Below are 16,349 nucleotides of genomic sequence, written 5' to 3'. Positions count from 1 at the left end.
CCCCCTGCACCAGGATGCATACCACAAGAAGTGAAAACTCAGCTTGGCCCTAGCCATTGGCCAGAGAGGCCAGTGGCTGCATGGAAGGCATTACCCTCCTCCCTAATAATACTAAGAAACCCTGTTGCAAATATCTGTTTCACTGTGACTATAGAGATTAGGGAAAGGGCACTCTGGACATTGACTGTACCACCACCACAGAGCAAGAACTCAATCAAGAGAAAGATCAGAATGTCATTCAACTGGATATTAATGCCTATTAACAACTCATGCCGTTGTTGTGACATTGTCAAACCAATAGATACATATCTCTACTCAAAGTTTTCCCTCCATTCCCCGTCTTTGTGAGTTTGATTTTTATATTGTGTTTGGGAGCCCATTTTGATTTATGTACAGAACCTTTCCAGCACTGACATAAGGGCAAAACAGCTCTGAGGTAAGGGAACAAATATTCCTTACTTTGAGGAGGCCTCTGTGAGTGACACCCAACTGCAGGATGCAGCACATGTCCCACTGGCACTGCTATGCCAGTGCTGGAAAGTACTGACAGAAGGGGTTAGGATTGTGCCCATAGGCAAATGAGAAATCATTTATTGCTAGTATTATTTCTAAATTATAATGAAACAATCAACTGGTCACATTGAGCAGCCTCCATGCATTTTGGATATAAAGAAGCACTCTCCAGCCCCTTTTACATATGAGTCACGTCTTTGTCACAGTTTTTGTAAGCATGCAATATTGTAAACGAGATCAGATTTTCTGCTTTTACTAGTTCAGAAAATTGCCCACTTTAAAGGCTAATAACTAAACTCCCATTATCTTGTAATAGTTCCAAGCAGCCAGTTGCAAAATAATTTTTCTCCCTATGGTAGCATGCCGACATTTCGGTCATCAGAAATTCCCTCCATGAACAGAAAGAGGGATCTTTGTGCAAGTGGAATGCTCCTATGTTCCCAGAGGGAGCTGCTGCTGCTGAAGATATGAAGGAATCTCACCTTATATTTTAAACCTTTGTAATTGAGGATCCCACACCTATTAGCCATGCAGATTTCTGGTTGTATCTTTGATATAATTTGAATAAGGGGTCTTATTCCCTTTCTGACTGAATTGCCTGCACTTGATTCTTTTTTGGCTATATGCAAAAAACTGAATTAAATTTGCCAATATCTGCCAGCCAAGGGTCAAATTTGCTTTAAAGTATTATTTCACAGCAGGAAAGCAGATTTATAATATAATTCATATGTATGGGTGACTGGAGGGCAAAGGGGGAAAAAAACAATTTTCAAGAGCTGTGGAGTGAGACGCATAAGCGTTAATCTAGTGATGGCAATATTCTCTCTACAGTGCTGTATAATTTCTGAATTCAGCTCTTGAGCAAATAGGTCCACTTGGTGTCAGTGGGAACCAGATGGGAGGCAGTCCTAGAAACAGAGGCTATCCAACTCTGCCTCTGAGCCAAACGTCAGATCAGACTTTGCATGCAAACTGGTGCAAGATTCAGCACTAACCAACTTTGTGTGCCAATGAATAAAGTGCAGAGAGGGAATCAAACCTTACATTCACTGAGCCATTTATTCGGATCCAACATCAGGTATTGTTTGGTCACTTCCAGCTCTCTCATTAACCACTCGTACTTGGCCTTGACCTCCGCGATGCGCTGCTGCCGGTGCTCCAAGATTTTCAGCTTAGCATTGAAGCAAATTACCTCCTACCCAATAAGATATATGAAGGGAAGAATCAGAGGGAAAAAGGCAATTCAATGGCAGATTAGGTTTCTCCCAGTCAAATTATCTTCCATGCAGTCATAACAATTACTGAATAAATGAAGTAACAGGAAATTAATTAAACAAGAAAACTTTCAACACTGAAGGGATCATTAGGCTATTATGTTCTTTTAGCCAGCACAGGTAGCTATCAGGCACCTCATTGAGGGGGGAAAAGTTTCCACAATGCATTTTACTAGATGTTCTGATTAGGCCACATTCTAAAGCAATCAAAGTGTCCCAAAGTCCTGGAGGTTACAATTCTGAGGACTAAACTGAAAATTACATGGGAGACAGAAGGTTCTCAAGCCCAAATTTCCCTGGCAATACTAAAGCAGGGGCATGGCCAGTTTGAGCATGATGCAACCTATGCAGCTCACATCAAGTGACAGGTCGCAGAAAACAGCAAATCAACTTGGGGTGCTATTCAAGCCCAGCCTGCCACTGCCTCCCTTTAGCCTACTGCTGGTGGAGCCACTCCTATTCTCTTTCCTCTCGCTCAAAGTGAACAGGAAATGGATCTGAAGGCAGTGATCCAGCTCCTTATTTCCTCACATCGTTCTCTCCTTGTGAAGTCCCTCTAAACAAAATGGGAAGTGCATTACATACTTGGGGTGCTCCACACTTCTGATTTGCTTAAAGAGACTGCGCAAGGCCAGAGCAATGTGAGGAGGTAGGGGGTTGAATCTCTGCCATCCATGTGGTTTTGGGAGGACACACATTAGCGGGTTGGGTAGTGGATCACCTTGGACCATCATGAGTAGGGACGTGGGAGGAATTTGTACAGGAGAATCAGCAGGCAAGATCCGACTGCTTAATTCTTCCCCTGATTTGCCAGTTTTTCCCTGCAAATGACCTCTTATTTTTAATTACCCACCTGATGCTCAGAACCCAAAACAAGCCCATCTGGGGGTAAAATTGCCCATAAGGGCACTTGCAGGGGACAATGCACTTTCCCTCCTGTTCACCAATCCTCCTAAATGCACCCTGCACCTGCATTTTCATTAGCCCAACAAATGCAGGGCTGGAACCATACATTGTCAACATCATGTCTCATTTGGCCTCGAAACTACTTACTTCAGACTATCCCCCATTGGATAAAGGACATTCGGCAGAGAAAGAGTTGTGCCCCAAAGTCCCATGGGTGCTTTGACTGCAGTCGGTCTGGGATTATGTGCGCTTTGATATTTCTTACTCAAAGAATTGAGTAATGGAAAGAATGGAAAGTCAGTCTTCAGCCTACACAGCTATGGCTTCTAAATAGACTGCAGCACAGTACTCTCTTAGGTGATCTCTTATATCTGAAGATATGCACATAGATATCTCTGAAGATATCTCTTGTATCTGAAGCTATGCACATAGCTTCCTTCCCTATCCAGCCTTCCTATTTATTTCAATGGAAGAAACAACTCTTGGTCCACATTCTTTTTGCAGATGTGGATCAGCTCACTGCTGAAGTGAACTGAGGGGCTGGTGCATGTAGAATGTATAGATGTGTACACAGAAGGAGATTTATGGATCTGTGAATCAAGGGGCTCACATTTCAGCTAGGGTTGTAGTTATTGTAAGAGTGGACAGGCAGCTGTTACTTTCTTTAGGCTCTCACCATCCTTTCAGGTTTCTCCTATCTCCTGCAAGGGGAAACCCCCTTCTTGTCTAATTGTTAATATATCACAGTGTCACCAGATGTCTTCAATCACAGAACAAATTTTGGAAAAACCCAGAACAGATTTTCTGCTTCTCTTTTACTTTTTATTTTAGCTGGCTGTTTCAGCCAAAGTTCTAATTTAGTGAGAATTTTACCTGTTCCATGCATGGGCTATGCTTCGAGTAGCTAACAATTTTTTTTTTAAACACTGCCTTTTGCCAAAGTGGAAGGGCTCACTAGAAATGAACAACATACAGTGAGATAAAACTGGCATCTTTGCTGTCAAGAAATGGAAATCGGCCTTTGAGAAGGTTCTCACATTGCTGTCCCCCATGCACCGCCGCTGGAGCCGTTCCACATCATCAATCTCATACACTTTGATCTCAAAGGGCTCCCCCATTCCTCTCTGGGCACTTCGCAGGGGTCCATCTACCCAGCGTACTGTTGGGCTGGTCGGTTTCCTTACAGGGGAGGTTGTGTCAAGTGATAGAGCTGGGATGAGTCTCCTTCTCTGTGAACCTAAACAAGGTGAAAAGATTTTGTAACTGAAGAATAAACCTCTAAACCTCTTTTGCAATGAAATTATACAACACGCAAGAGAGCACGACAAGAAAGCTACAGGGGGGCAAAATCCTGTCTTGGATTCACTTTGCTCTGAACAAAGATGCTATGGTATTGCAATCCTGCAAGCACTTACATACGTATGTTACAATATTTGTCCATTGCAGATCGCTAGTATTGGTTAACTCAGATTGTGAAACAGCATCATGCGCAGCTTCCAGTATGGTAGATTCTTATGAAACTACTGGAGAAGCCATCAGGACGTGACATTTTCATATAGTGACAGTTCATTTGTACCGTCTCCCAAGTCACAGTGAAACAGCAAGATTGCACTTCACTGCAACTTCTTTGAAACGGTGGTGTGTTGCAGTGTGAAGCAGACTTAAGGCTCAGCAAATGAAAACAGTCCCCAAGTGATGGCCCAGGCACTGGCGTCGCTCGGGGGTGCAGGCCGCACCAGGTGATGCACTAACATCGCGAGGTTAGGAGCTACCGTGTCATGCCATACACCGTTGGATGCGGAATGGCCAGCGGAGTGCAGTGCAAAAAACAGAATTGAAATTGCTCCTTCCCTTCAAAAGGTATGGCCAAAAAACGGGAAGGAAAAAATGCATGGAGCCCTATGGAAAGTGAAAGTGAGCCGTATCGCGCGTTTACTCGCGAGTAGGTGTATGTGGCATAGTCCATCAGAAAGGGCAGGCTGAGAGGAATCCAACAACACCAGCATGGTCCCGATCCAATAAATGCAGCCCCCCCAAAACACCCAAGAAGCTTCCCCCCTCCCAGCTGCAAATCTGAGCCTTAAACGAAGCCACATGGCTGCGTTTACTCATAAGTAGGCGGACTTGCTTTAGTCCAGGCAGGCTGAGAGACTTCAAGGACGTCGGAACGGTCCTCATCCAATGAGTGCAGCCCCCCCAAAACACGGAGAAGGAGGTTCCTCCCTCCCAGCTGCCTCCCTCCCAGTCTATGGAGCCCTATGGAAAGTAAAGTAGCCTCACAGTCGCGTTTACTCGCAAGTAGGCAAACATGCCTTGGCTGGTGGTCAGGCCAGGCAAAGGGGAATGTGAGGACACCAGAAGGGTCCTGATCTGATGGAGCTGCTCCAGAAGGCAGCCTCCCCCCCTAAAAAGAACAAAAAAGAGGCTTGAATGGTAAGGGGAAAGTTTTCTATTTTGCACTTGCAAAGCCAGGTGGGTCTTTATTCTGATGTGCCTGAAATAGAAGAACTTTAAACTGGGCACTGGGGACGGCTGAAAATCTCACTGATTCTTTTTGGGGGGTTGTTACTGCAGGCAGACTACAGAGTAAGCCTCATTGACCACTATGGGACTTACTTCAGAGTAGACATGCATAGGTTTGGGCTCACAGGCTGCAATCCTACCCACACTTTCCTGAGAGTAAGCCCCGTTGACCACAATAGGACTTCCTTCAGAGTAGATTCACTTGGTGGAACAGGACTGGCTCCCCCTTATTTAATTATTTTATTTTAATTTAATTATTTATAATTATTTATTTTAATTTGCTTGATGATGTCACTTCTGGCCATGACATCACTTCCAATGGGTCCTGGACAGATTGTCATTCTAAAAAGTGGGTCCCAGTGCTAAAAGTTTGAGAACTGCTGCAATAAGGTGTTAGTAAGTTGACACGGGGTGTGTGTGTGTGTTTGTGAGACTCTACAAGTTTTCAAAATCACTAAAATCAGAATTTGGAGGAATAATACCATCATGTTATATATCAATCAATGTGTACTTTCATGCAGAATGTAATGAAAGAAACCACATTGAAATATCTGTTTTATAACAAAAGGTACAGCCAAAAAAACAGTGGGGGCAGGGCGATGGTACATCACCACGCCCATCTGGGGCGTTGCCCCTCCCACTACATGGGGTGACACACAGGCGGGTGTGACGCGAATCCTAGTGATGCCACTGGGCCCAGGTGAGTTGTTCACAAGCAGTGCTATGAAGAAGTGTCTATTCTGCAAATGGCCTAACATGTGGTGAGAGTCTCCATGTGGAACAATTCACAGAAGCATCTCTGAAGTGTAAATAGACTCTCAAATCTAAACCACAGTCCTGAATTGAAGTCATGAAAAGTCCTCAGACTTCTCAAATGTCACATCTCCCAATGATTCAGCTAGCAAAGCTCAGAAATGATCTTGAAATGCACCCAAAAGTAACAGGAAAGGAAAAGGGTAAAGTTGAAAGCAATAACTTCTGCTAACTAGGAAATATCTCAGTGACTTAGAGCCCAATCCAATCCTATCCGGCTTTCTAATGCAGCCCCAAAGCAAGGAAACAAACATTCCCTTACCTTGTGGAGGCCTCCATAACTTTCACCACAGGATGCAGCACACACCTCACTGGCATGGCTACACCAGGTCTGGAAAGTTGGATAGGATTTGGCCTTTAGCTTCCTAATTGTTGCATACAATAAAAGAGACTACTGCTTGCAAAGCTACTTGTGTTAGGGGAGCTGAGCAGCACTACATCACCTGATTGGTTCAAGCCCCCCAAATGCGGCCTAAGGTCAAATCCTTATAACAGCTCAGCCCCTCTTAACGTGACCCAACTCACATACGGGGATCCCTAATCTCACTGGAGTGGTTTTGTTTGGGGGAGTTGGAGGCAGAGTCAGAGATAATGGCCATATTGCACAGGGTAGCAACTCAACATAGAGCACATCCACTTCTTATTCCTGCTGCAGAGATGGCCAGCTTTCCTGTCGTTCAGAGCCACTCCATTCTCTAGCGAGAAATATCAGCTTCTCAGGGCACAATCCTAACCCATTATGTCAGTGCTTTCCAGCACTGACATAAGGGCAATGCAACTCTGAGGTAAGGGAACAAACATTCCCTGACTTTGAGGAGGCCTCCGTGAGCGACACCCAACTGCAGGATGCAGCACATGTCCCATTGGCACCGCTATGCCAGTGCTGGAAAGCACAGACATAAGGGATTAGGATTGGGCCCACAGGCATGTAACACACAAGTTTGGATCACGCTGAACCTGAACAAAACCTGAACAAAACCTGAAGATAGATGTAACCTTAACATTTGTAATAAGTCTCTTTTTCACAAGTTTTGAAAGCAAATTTTTTTTTGTTGTGATGGAAAATGTTAGCCCTCTCTTCATTATCTCTAAGCCTCACCTACCTTACAGAGGACAAAAAGAGGGGAGGAACCACGTACAGCACCCTGAGCAACTTGGACAAAGGGTGGTATAAAAATGTGATAAATAGATAAATTTATGGGTCACTTGGCCATCATTGATTTAGGGCCCAAGCCTACCTGATTGGGTTGATTGATTTTAGCACCGGCGCTGAGCTCCAGCACAGGTACTTGGTGTTGGAAACATGCCGTTAAGCATATCTATGGCATTCTCAGAGTAGGGAGTGCTGGTGCCAAGCCCAGCACCAGAAGGACACCAACCAGAGCAAGGTAAGAGCTCTGGGTGGCAGTGCAGGCTTTCAGAGTGGGGGGAGGCGTTCTGGGGTAGGGGAAGAACCAGACCAGGAGAACGGTGGGTCCGGCAGAGCCCTGCTCCACCAAATCCAACCTCCATGTTAGGCTGCAAAGTTCGACACAGAGCTTCTCTTGTCTGCACCAGCAAAATAGCGAGGCTTGGGGCTTTCCTCAGGGGAAAGGGACAAAAGTTCCCTTCCACCAAGAATACCTCTGGCTGCTTCCCAACAATTGCAGGATACAGCAGTCACCATTTTGGCACCACTGTTCCTCTGGGTGCCAGGAAGTTCAGGATTGGGCTGCCTGACCTCCCTACCTGGAAGACAAAAGAACCAAAATGTTGCCATGAAGACAAGGCCATTATGCCACACATTTGGGAAAAGAGAAAAGGGAAATTTTTGCCTTGGTGCTTATTGGCTTATTTTCTAGCTAGCTGGTGGTTACTGCAGTGTACCTCTAAGGACAGATTAGGAGAATTTGGACCAAGACAAATTTTATCAGACCCTAAATGGACTCTCTTGGCTGCTGGAAGTCGTGTCATGGGGGAGGGAGCAGAAATCCTCAGAAATTATTTTTAACCCCAAATAGCACAATTTTAATGATTCTCAAAAATAGATTGTTTCAAAATAAACAGGAACTGCTACCAAGAATTTGGCAGTGTTTTTGAGTTATTGTGGAAAAAACCCCAAACTGATTTTCTTCCAATTTCTTCCTCTGCTGTCACATATAAACAAGAGTCAAATGGTTTTGATAGCTATTGACAGCTTTTTTTGTTTTTTACAATTTAAAAATATATTTGAGGAAATCCATTTTTATAACTGGAATTAGGATTCTATACAAGTTTTATAAACAAATATATCTTCCATTGTCCATTTGTCCTCTGAGAAAATATTATTCCTTATACTTACACCTTACTCTGCCTCAGAAACATCCAAGTGCAAGAGCTTTGGAGCAAGTTACTGTTCAGACATTTGTTCAGTTCTATTTTCAGAATTTGTAAGCTGCTCTTCAGTGTGGTAAATAATACATTAAAAGTAAGCCTGAAGTGATCAAATACAAATCAATCCCAGAGTAGAAACAGTAACAGCTTAATAAACCAATAATACCAAGAGAAAGGTAAGCAACCAACCAGCAGTTAAAATCAGCTACATAATGTAATGTAAGGCCCAAGTGAATAAAAAGGTCTTCATCAGGCATAGAAATGCAACAAATCTGGGACCAGGTGAGCTTCTCTCAGAAGAGCATTCCAAATTGATTGGTATCACAATCAATAAGGCTCTATCTTCAGGTATCGCCTCTTATGTATGTTGTATCAGAAAAATTGTATGCTGAAGACAGAGCTGTCATAGGTAAGATAACCCCTGTAGCAGTGGTTCCCAAACTGGGAAGTTGTGATGGGGGAGGGGAGGCAGCAACGTAATCGTCAGGATTATATTGCTTTGGAGGGGCACAGGATCTTGCCGAGACTTACCACAGCTTGCAACAGCCTCCTGAGGGTGCAGGGAGCCCCGCACCAGGCCCTGCAGGGCTTCCCAACATGCAGAGACAGGCAAAATAACAATTGCAAAACACTTCCTGGAGACTGTGTCGCTGCCTTCCCCTCCCCCATGAGTGGGGCTCGAACTCAATGGGAGTTTGAGAACTACAGCCCTATAGGTAATGGGGAAGGGAAAAATAGCAGAAAATTGCACCTCCTGCCAACATCCTGCCCTACCTACTTCCCTACAATTGAGCATAGGATACAGACTACATCAATGGTCTCATTGAAATGACGGCATTTAGTACACACTTCATTTCCTTGTGGAAATCAATAAAAACATTTCCTTTGAGCTGAGTCATGCTTTCTGCTGATGTGCAGATGCCAGAATCTTGATCAAGCAAGTAATGAGGCACATCTGTCATCTAGATGAGATGATTTTGTTGCATGTTAGTATACATACAAATCTCATGTAGATGTGCAGAGTACATGGATTGGTACATGGATGTGCAGAATACATGAAGCCCTTGTTAAATCAATTCATGATGCATTAGGCTTCGTCTAAAGCAGGGGTGCCCAAACCCCAGCCCTGGGGCCACTTGCGGCCCTTGAGGCATCTCAATGCGGCCGTCAGGGAGCCCCCAGTCTCCAATGAGCCTCTGACCCTCCGAGATTTGTTGAAGCCCACACTGGCCCAATGCAACTTCTCTCAGCATGAGGGTGACTGTTTGACCTCTCGTGTGAGTTGTGGGATGAGAGCTCCCTCTACTGCTTGCTCTTTCACATCTGTGATGCAGCAGCGGCAGCAAAGGAAAGGCCAGCCTTGCTTTGTGCAAGGCCTTTTATAGGCATTGAGCTATTGCAAGACCTTTATTTGTTAATATAAGTTCATCTTTAATATATTCATTTATATAAATTTATTCAAATTTTAAATGTAAATTAATTTTTTTTCCCCTGCCCCTGACACAGTGTCAGAAAGCTGATGTGGCCTTCCTGCCAAAAACTTTGGACACCCCTGGTCTAAAGCGGTGGCCTCCAAATTATGCCCTGCAGGCTGGATCTGGTGCATGAAGAAAATCCTTGAGGGTGTGGTGTGACACCATTCTGCCCCACCGCCTCCTGTCTTTGTGCCTAATCTTTTTGTTTGTGCCCAAACTCATGCCAGGCAGCTGCTTTCCCCAGGAAATCAAGGCCTTCTGGGGCACTCAGCAGTAGAAGCATGTTTGGCATTTTAGGAAAAGGGCCTCGTGGTCATTCCTCAGAAAGCAGCTAGTCACCAGCATGCAGTGTGCCCTAGTTTGCTCTTGGCTAGCTGTCTGCTAGCAAGGTCTGACTTATCTCATTTAGAAAGGAGATCGAGGACATGTGTCTGGAAGCAGACAAGAGTTTATATAGGTGGCTGCTTTGGGCGAGAGACTCTAACTTCTAGTTCTTTAGCTTCAAACAGAAATTTTAAAAAAACATTGCGTAAGTAGAAAGATAGACCCATCCAATCCATTGTGATTCCTAGAGAGTAGAGGGAAAGCTCAGGAAAAAGATTTAAGCCATTTCCTAAAATGTAACAAAGCCACTGTTGAACCAGTAATGTCTGTGACTCCGTTGCCAATCCCTGCCTGTTTCTAGGCCAACTTTAACATTTAGATCTGGGCAAGGTGTCTCTGGGCACAATCCTAACCAGCTTTCCAGCACTGAGGTGAGGGCAATGCAACTCCAAGGAAAGGGAACAAGCAATCCCTTACCTTGAGGAGGCCTCCATGACTGCCACACAAATGCAGGATGCAGCACATGCCCCACTGGCCTAGCTGGGTCAGTGCAGGAAGGTTGGTTAGGATTTGGGCCTCTTTTAGTTTGTTAGGAATCTTTATGACAAGATAGATTTCAAGCTTATTGCTGTAACATTTCACAAGCATCATAATTATACAAAATAACACATCTTGACTCCGGCCAACTCATACTAATTATGAAGATTCCCTATGAAGGAAGAAGAACCTGGCATATTTTTAAAAAATTATTGTAAAGACAGAGAGACTACTATAAAGTGACAACAATTAGATGTCACAATAGGCTTTATCTCCATGTTGGTTTTAGGCTACTGTCATTATCAGAGCAGTTTTATGAAGAGAAGTTTCAGAATCAGGCTGGTGTTAATTGGGTGTTCTGTGTGTGTATGTGTGTGTGTGTGTGTGTGTGTGTGTGTGTGTGTGTGTGAGGGAGGGGAGGGTAGGGGGGGCCTTATGAGAAACCAGTAATTATTGTTATTGTTATCAATAAAGAGAGCAAAAAAATTGTTTACACAACTTTCATGTACCCAATGGTCCTACTAATAAATGACCCTCCCAAAATCTCCTGTGGCACACCTGTGGGCCATTCATAGCACACCAGTTGAAAATCACTAGGCTAAAAAATTCTGGACGTATTTAGATAATTTAAATCATTATATTTGTGTGTTTTTCTACCTTGAAGATAGAAATCTGAATAAAGCAAGTGAGATTCACTCTATCTTACCTTCCCATATATATATTAATTTGCACATCCTTGATAGCAGTTTGCTGCAAGCAAAGAGGAGCAGCAGGAGTGCCATCTTTGGAAGACTTGTTGCAGACCAAGTTGGACCCTGGCTACTCTGAATATGTTCTCTGGTGATGGTATACTGTCACCTGGATTAAGTGGCTGGTGGGGCTTATAATTTGCCTTCAGATTTCAGAGGAAAGAAGAAGGTGGAAAGGGCAGTTTACCTAGTGCCCTCTGATCCTTTCTATATTTAGCATTACGTGAATGACCAAGAGACGCCTAGGAGTCTCCAAAATATGATTCATATAGGATTTTTTAAATTATTGTATTTAATTTATTTCTAGCTTTATCTATTTGTTGCTGAGTGCATTTGGAGAATAGAAAAGTTGTGTTCTTGTCTATCTACCTACCCACCCACACCAAACCCACACACACCAAAACAATTCCAAAAGCTCAAATACTCAAGAAGTTTCAGATAATGGGCAGAAAGATGCTTTTCCTCCAAAATGCTGAGAACCAAAGCATATTCTTCTAATATCTAGTCGTACTGCCAGAAAATACACCATCATAAAACATGCTAATATAGATCATGAACCAAACAGGAGGTTCATTTCTTGTGGTATCCAGGAGAACAGGAATTCATCTCCTATTTAGGATGAGCCAAAGAGCAACAGAGATTGAATTAAGCGCATCACCTTACTCCAATCTGTGCTGGCGCTAGGTTGTCATGGCTTTTGGAATAGTCCTTCTTGAGCCAAACCGCATTTTGCTTGCTTATTTGCTTTTTAGTTTCTCCACAATTGATGATGATGATGTAGGCAGAGTTATCTTTTCACTTAAATGGTGGATTTTCATAGTAAAAGGAGCTGGTGAACCTCTACGTGCTTGGTGACCCCTCTTAACACTTAAATGCTGATGGGAAAGCAGAGGTGGCAGAATGGGCCCCAACCACAATTTTTTTTTTTGTTCATTAAAAACAACAGCATTGATTTTTCCCAGGTCACAGCCAGGCCATTTCATGCAGCAAATCTGTGTTGAAAAGGATCCAAGTAATCATTTTTTACACGCTTGACTACCACGTGCCAGGACTGAGCTTTCGACCACACGCATATCGGAATGATTTAAAAGAGGAAGTAGCAGTGAGCTATTGTGCCTGTTGAAAGCTCTGTGGAACATGCATGATTGAATTGGACACCATTAGGCCACTTGGAAACAAAGCCAGCTAAAATTGGATGGCGTAGAATTAGCTCACTGGGAGACTGTTGCCACTAGCTTGTCTGGAGCTGCCCTTGTATTTTGGGAAGGCTAGGAAACAGGCTGAGCTAATGCATAAAAAAACCAAAACACACCATGTTAGAATGCCTTTGTCGAGGACAATAAGAAGTTCAGAATCATCTCCATATACAACTGCAGATAGAAATAGTGAGTTAAAATGCATTCTTACAGAAGATAAGCGGGGGGGGGGGAGAAATCATTATTCATCAGAGAGATGTGTGGGTGTTGGACAGCACCTGCTATGACCAACATCTTCCCTTGGACTTCTCCCAAGTAACTTGTCAATCTGCCATGCTGAGTGTGGGGCTGCCTCCTGACATTGCCCCAGTCAGGCTCATTTTCAGGCTCCAAATGGCCAGTCACTTAGCTAATGATGCCAGACGAGAGAATGCAGGGCAAGAGTGGGAGAGACGTGGAAGAGACAGAGGGGTGCTGGAGTGGCTGAGAGCATTAACTGTTACAGTTAACGAGTTGATAAATGAATTGGAGATGGATGTGTGGATTTCATTGGGAATTTACTCAGAGCTGCGCTCTGTGAAAGGAGATTCAGTCCTACCTCCCTCAGTCTCAGGCAATGCATTATTGGTCTGCCAATTACCTGAGTAGCAAAGGACTTGTCTATGTGGTTGGTTAATCATGAGGAAACGGTCATCCTCAGTTCTTTATGATAAGCACTGTAATCATTGGTCACTGTGCTACTTGACAAAGCCTCTAGTTATCAGCCATATACTATCAGGCTCAATTTAAGGTCAACATTCATCTATCTTTATTCAGTGAACATGGCATGAAAAGGCCCTGGTACAGTTGGCTTAAACTGCTCATTAATGTGAGGGCAGATGCATGCTGTGCCCAGAGTGAAGGAGTGTGTTCCCTTCCGGTCTCAGGTGCCATGTTTGAGTTCTGTCATTGCTACCTCTGTCATTGCTACCTCATTGCTACCTCACAGCCCAATCCTATGCATGTCTACTCAGAAGTAAGTCCCATTAGGGTCAATGGGGCTTACTCCCAGGAAAGTGTGGATAGGATTGGGCTGTCCGTCAGTTGCATAGTTAAGGCATCTATCCGCTATGTGGGGTCAAAGATTTTGTAGCCCTCCCCACCCTGACAAAATCAAATTTAATGAATTAAGTAAATAAAAAGTGTGCCCCTTATTGGTTAGAGACACTGTGCTGGGGTGAAGAGGGATGGTTATTCTCTCCCACTAAATATAAGAGGAGTACCACCTGAAAAAGTGACTCTTTACCCAGTTAGCAGGGGTAACATGTATTATGATACATGGACAAGAGAGCTGACTCATATTAACACCTTATTGGTTCCATGATATATCATAATAACATTTCATTGGCTCTCAGTCTCATATAGTCTCATACATCAGTTTTGAATTATAGAAACCCACTTTTTGTTTCATAAAGCAGTTGGGTTTTCATTTTCTGGTTAATTGGCCATAACTTTTGATAGAATACAGATATTTCAATTCAGTTTGTTTCATTGCACTCTGCATTAAATTACCTTTCCAATGATATATAACATGATGGTATTGTTCATACATACCAGGATTTTCACAATTTGGCCACTAGTGTCAAACTCAGCTTGTTGCCCCCCTAAAGCTTGTTGTCTGGTGAAACTGCTACCCCCTTAACTATACCACTAAGTCTGTGAATTTTCTCTATAAATAAAAAATCTAATAAGTCTTCTCTATTACAAATTTAATTGTATTTTTTTTATGTAGGGTGGGCTGGCGTGGAATTGCATGTGATACACAACAATTCCCATTTTTGCCTCAGTGGTCCAAGAGCTTCTAAAGGTTGGGAACCACTGCTGTAGTCAATCTGTATCTTTAAACACTATGAGAGGCATGCTGGAACTGAGACTGACTGAGGGAACAGTGGATTTGCTTCTCCCATCTCATGCTGGCTCTGGGGCATACACTCATTGTGTGGGATGACGGGCAGAATTTTCTGCACTACTTAAATTGTTGTTTTTCTCCTTTTTGGTTTGCCAAATGCGTATAGTTGAATTCACGTAAGTTAAATGCACATATGATTCAACTCCACTACATGTGGATGGACAAATGGACAATAGCCTTGCCAAGTCTCTAGGCTGCCCCCTTGCTCTAGTAAATGAAGTGTTGTGGAACAGAGGACCAGTACATTTTAATCTCTAACAAAACACTTTGTTACTTTATATGTAAAATACTGCTGTGCGCTCAACATCATGAATGTGTTCAAGTACATATTTTTGAATGTTTCAACACAACATCTTTTTGTGATGTTATGAATACTTAGTAGCACTCACTCGAAAATACTGGTGAGTGGATGTATTTTCTTACACTTTTCAAGCGAAATCAGATAAACCACAGAGACTAAATGGAGGGACTTGGAGGCAGCAGAAATTCTTCTCAAGTCACACTATACCTTTTGTGTCTAGACTACTAAGCAGCTCATTAATCAGTGCTTATTTAAAATAGATTAAGTTTCAAATCAACTTCTCTGCAAATACGAGATAATTGTTTCTTCTTATTTACTCCCCCCCCCCCAAAAAAAAAGAACCTGCTGCCATATATTATTTTTCAGCAACATGAACCATATTTTAAAATGTAGCTTGAAAGATGGGAACCTAACTATAAATAGAGAGTAGATCTTCAATCTCAGTCAGGTACACAAAGAAGGTGACTGAAGCTTTAGAAAATATATGATTTAAGAATCAGTCAGTAGAAATCTAAAATGAGTGGGTCATGTACCAGGACAAGAGGGATTCCACCATTCTTTATTTACCACCCATCTTCCTATTCATCCCTTCTAGGGAGAATCATAGTGATGTTTTAACTCAATTTATTCCTGTCTATAGCAGAGCATATTCAGTGACAAAAAAAAAAACGCTTGTCCCACTCAAGCAGAAACAAAGCATTACAATGTTACAATGTAAGCTCTAAGAATACACAAAGTATGACTCTGATCATTAGTGTCATCATATTAGAGACTAGTAGTGGAAACGTTTTCCCAAAAGTGTTGCTTGCATTTTATAGTCAATGTAACAAAAGTTATTACAAGAAGTTGTTTAGAACCACTATGAGAACGAAGTCCACTCAGTGTGTCTGCAATGGGAATTCTGAGAAGATGAAAGTTAACACAATAGCTTGTTGATGCAAAGTGCTCTCTTTGTGTGCCAAGTGTCCTTCCACCATGATTCCCATCACCAGAGTTCCCCTCTGAGAGATCAGCTAGGAAAAGCCCCATGCTGTGTGTCTGATCATCTGAGCTCAAGTCTTCTTGACAGGGGCTTAAATTCTGGATTTGGTGTGCAATGAGTACACAAGATTCTGGCATCTGCGCATCAGCAGAAAGCATGACTCAGCTCAAAGGAAATGTTTTTATTGATTTCCACAAGGAAATGAAGTGTGTACTAAATGCCGTCATTTCAATGAGATAGGGCCTGATCCAGAGCCCTGCACGCTGGCTCACAGCTGGTACGCACTGTCACAAACATGCCATAAAGTACATCTGCAAGGCCTTACCTTACTTAAAATTATCTTGCTACTTAATCACATCTTCCTATTTGGAAAAAGTGACCATCTTGCCCATTCATGTTAGGGGAGCAGAGGTTGATGAGGGGGAAGGAAGAAACCAGAGAATAAATAATTGCACA

The 16,349-nt window shown here is 43.0% G+C and overlaps 1 protein-coding gene across 1 annotated transcript in view; it reads right to left on the bottom strand.

Annotated features, from left to right (window-relative positions):
* The window catches only part of KIF26B (kinesin family member 26B), a 377,549-nt gene that overhangs the window by 1,985 nt on the left and 359,215 nt on the right, over nucleotides 1-16,349 (bottom strand). Inside the window, exons 13-14 of the mRNA XM_066617657.1 lie at nucleotides 3,731-3,930; nucleotides 1,558-1,708 (exon numbers count right to left, since the gene is read on the bottom strand). Coding sequence (XP_066473754.1) covers nucleotides 1,558-1,708; nucleotides 3,731-3,930 — 351 coding nt within the window. The remainder of the gene's footprint in view (nucleotides 1-1,557; nucleotides 1,709-3,730; nucleotides 3,931-16,349) is intronic.

This window comes from Tiliqua scincoides, chromosome 1 (assembly GCF_035046505.1).
Source record: "Tiliqua scincoides isolate rTilSci1 chromosome 1, rTilSci1.hap2, whole genome shotgun sequence".
Lineage (NCBI taxonomy): Eukaryota > Metazoa > Chordata > Lepidosauria > Squamata > Scincidae > Tiliqua > Tiliqua scincoides.
This window is presented reverse-complemented; position numbering and strand designations above follow the sequence as displayed.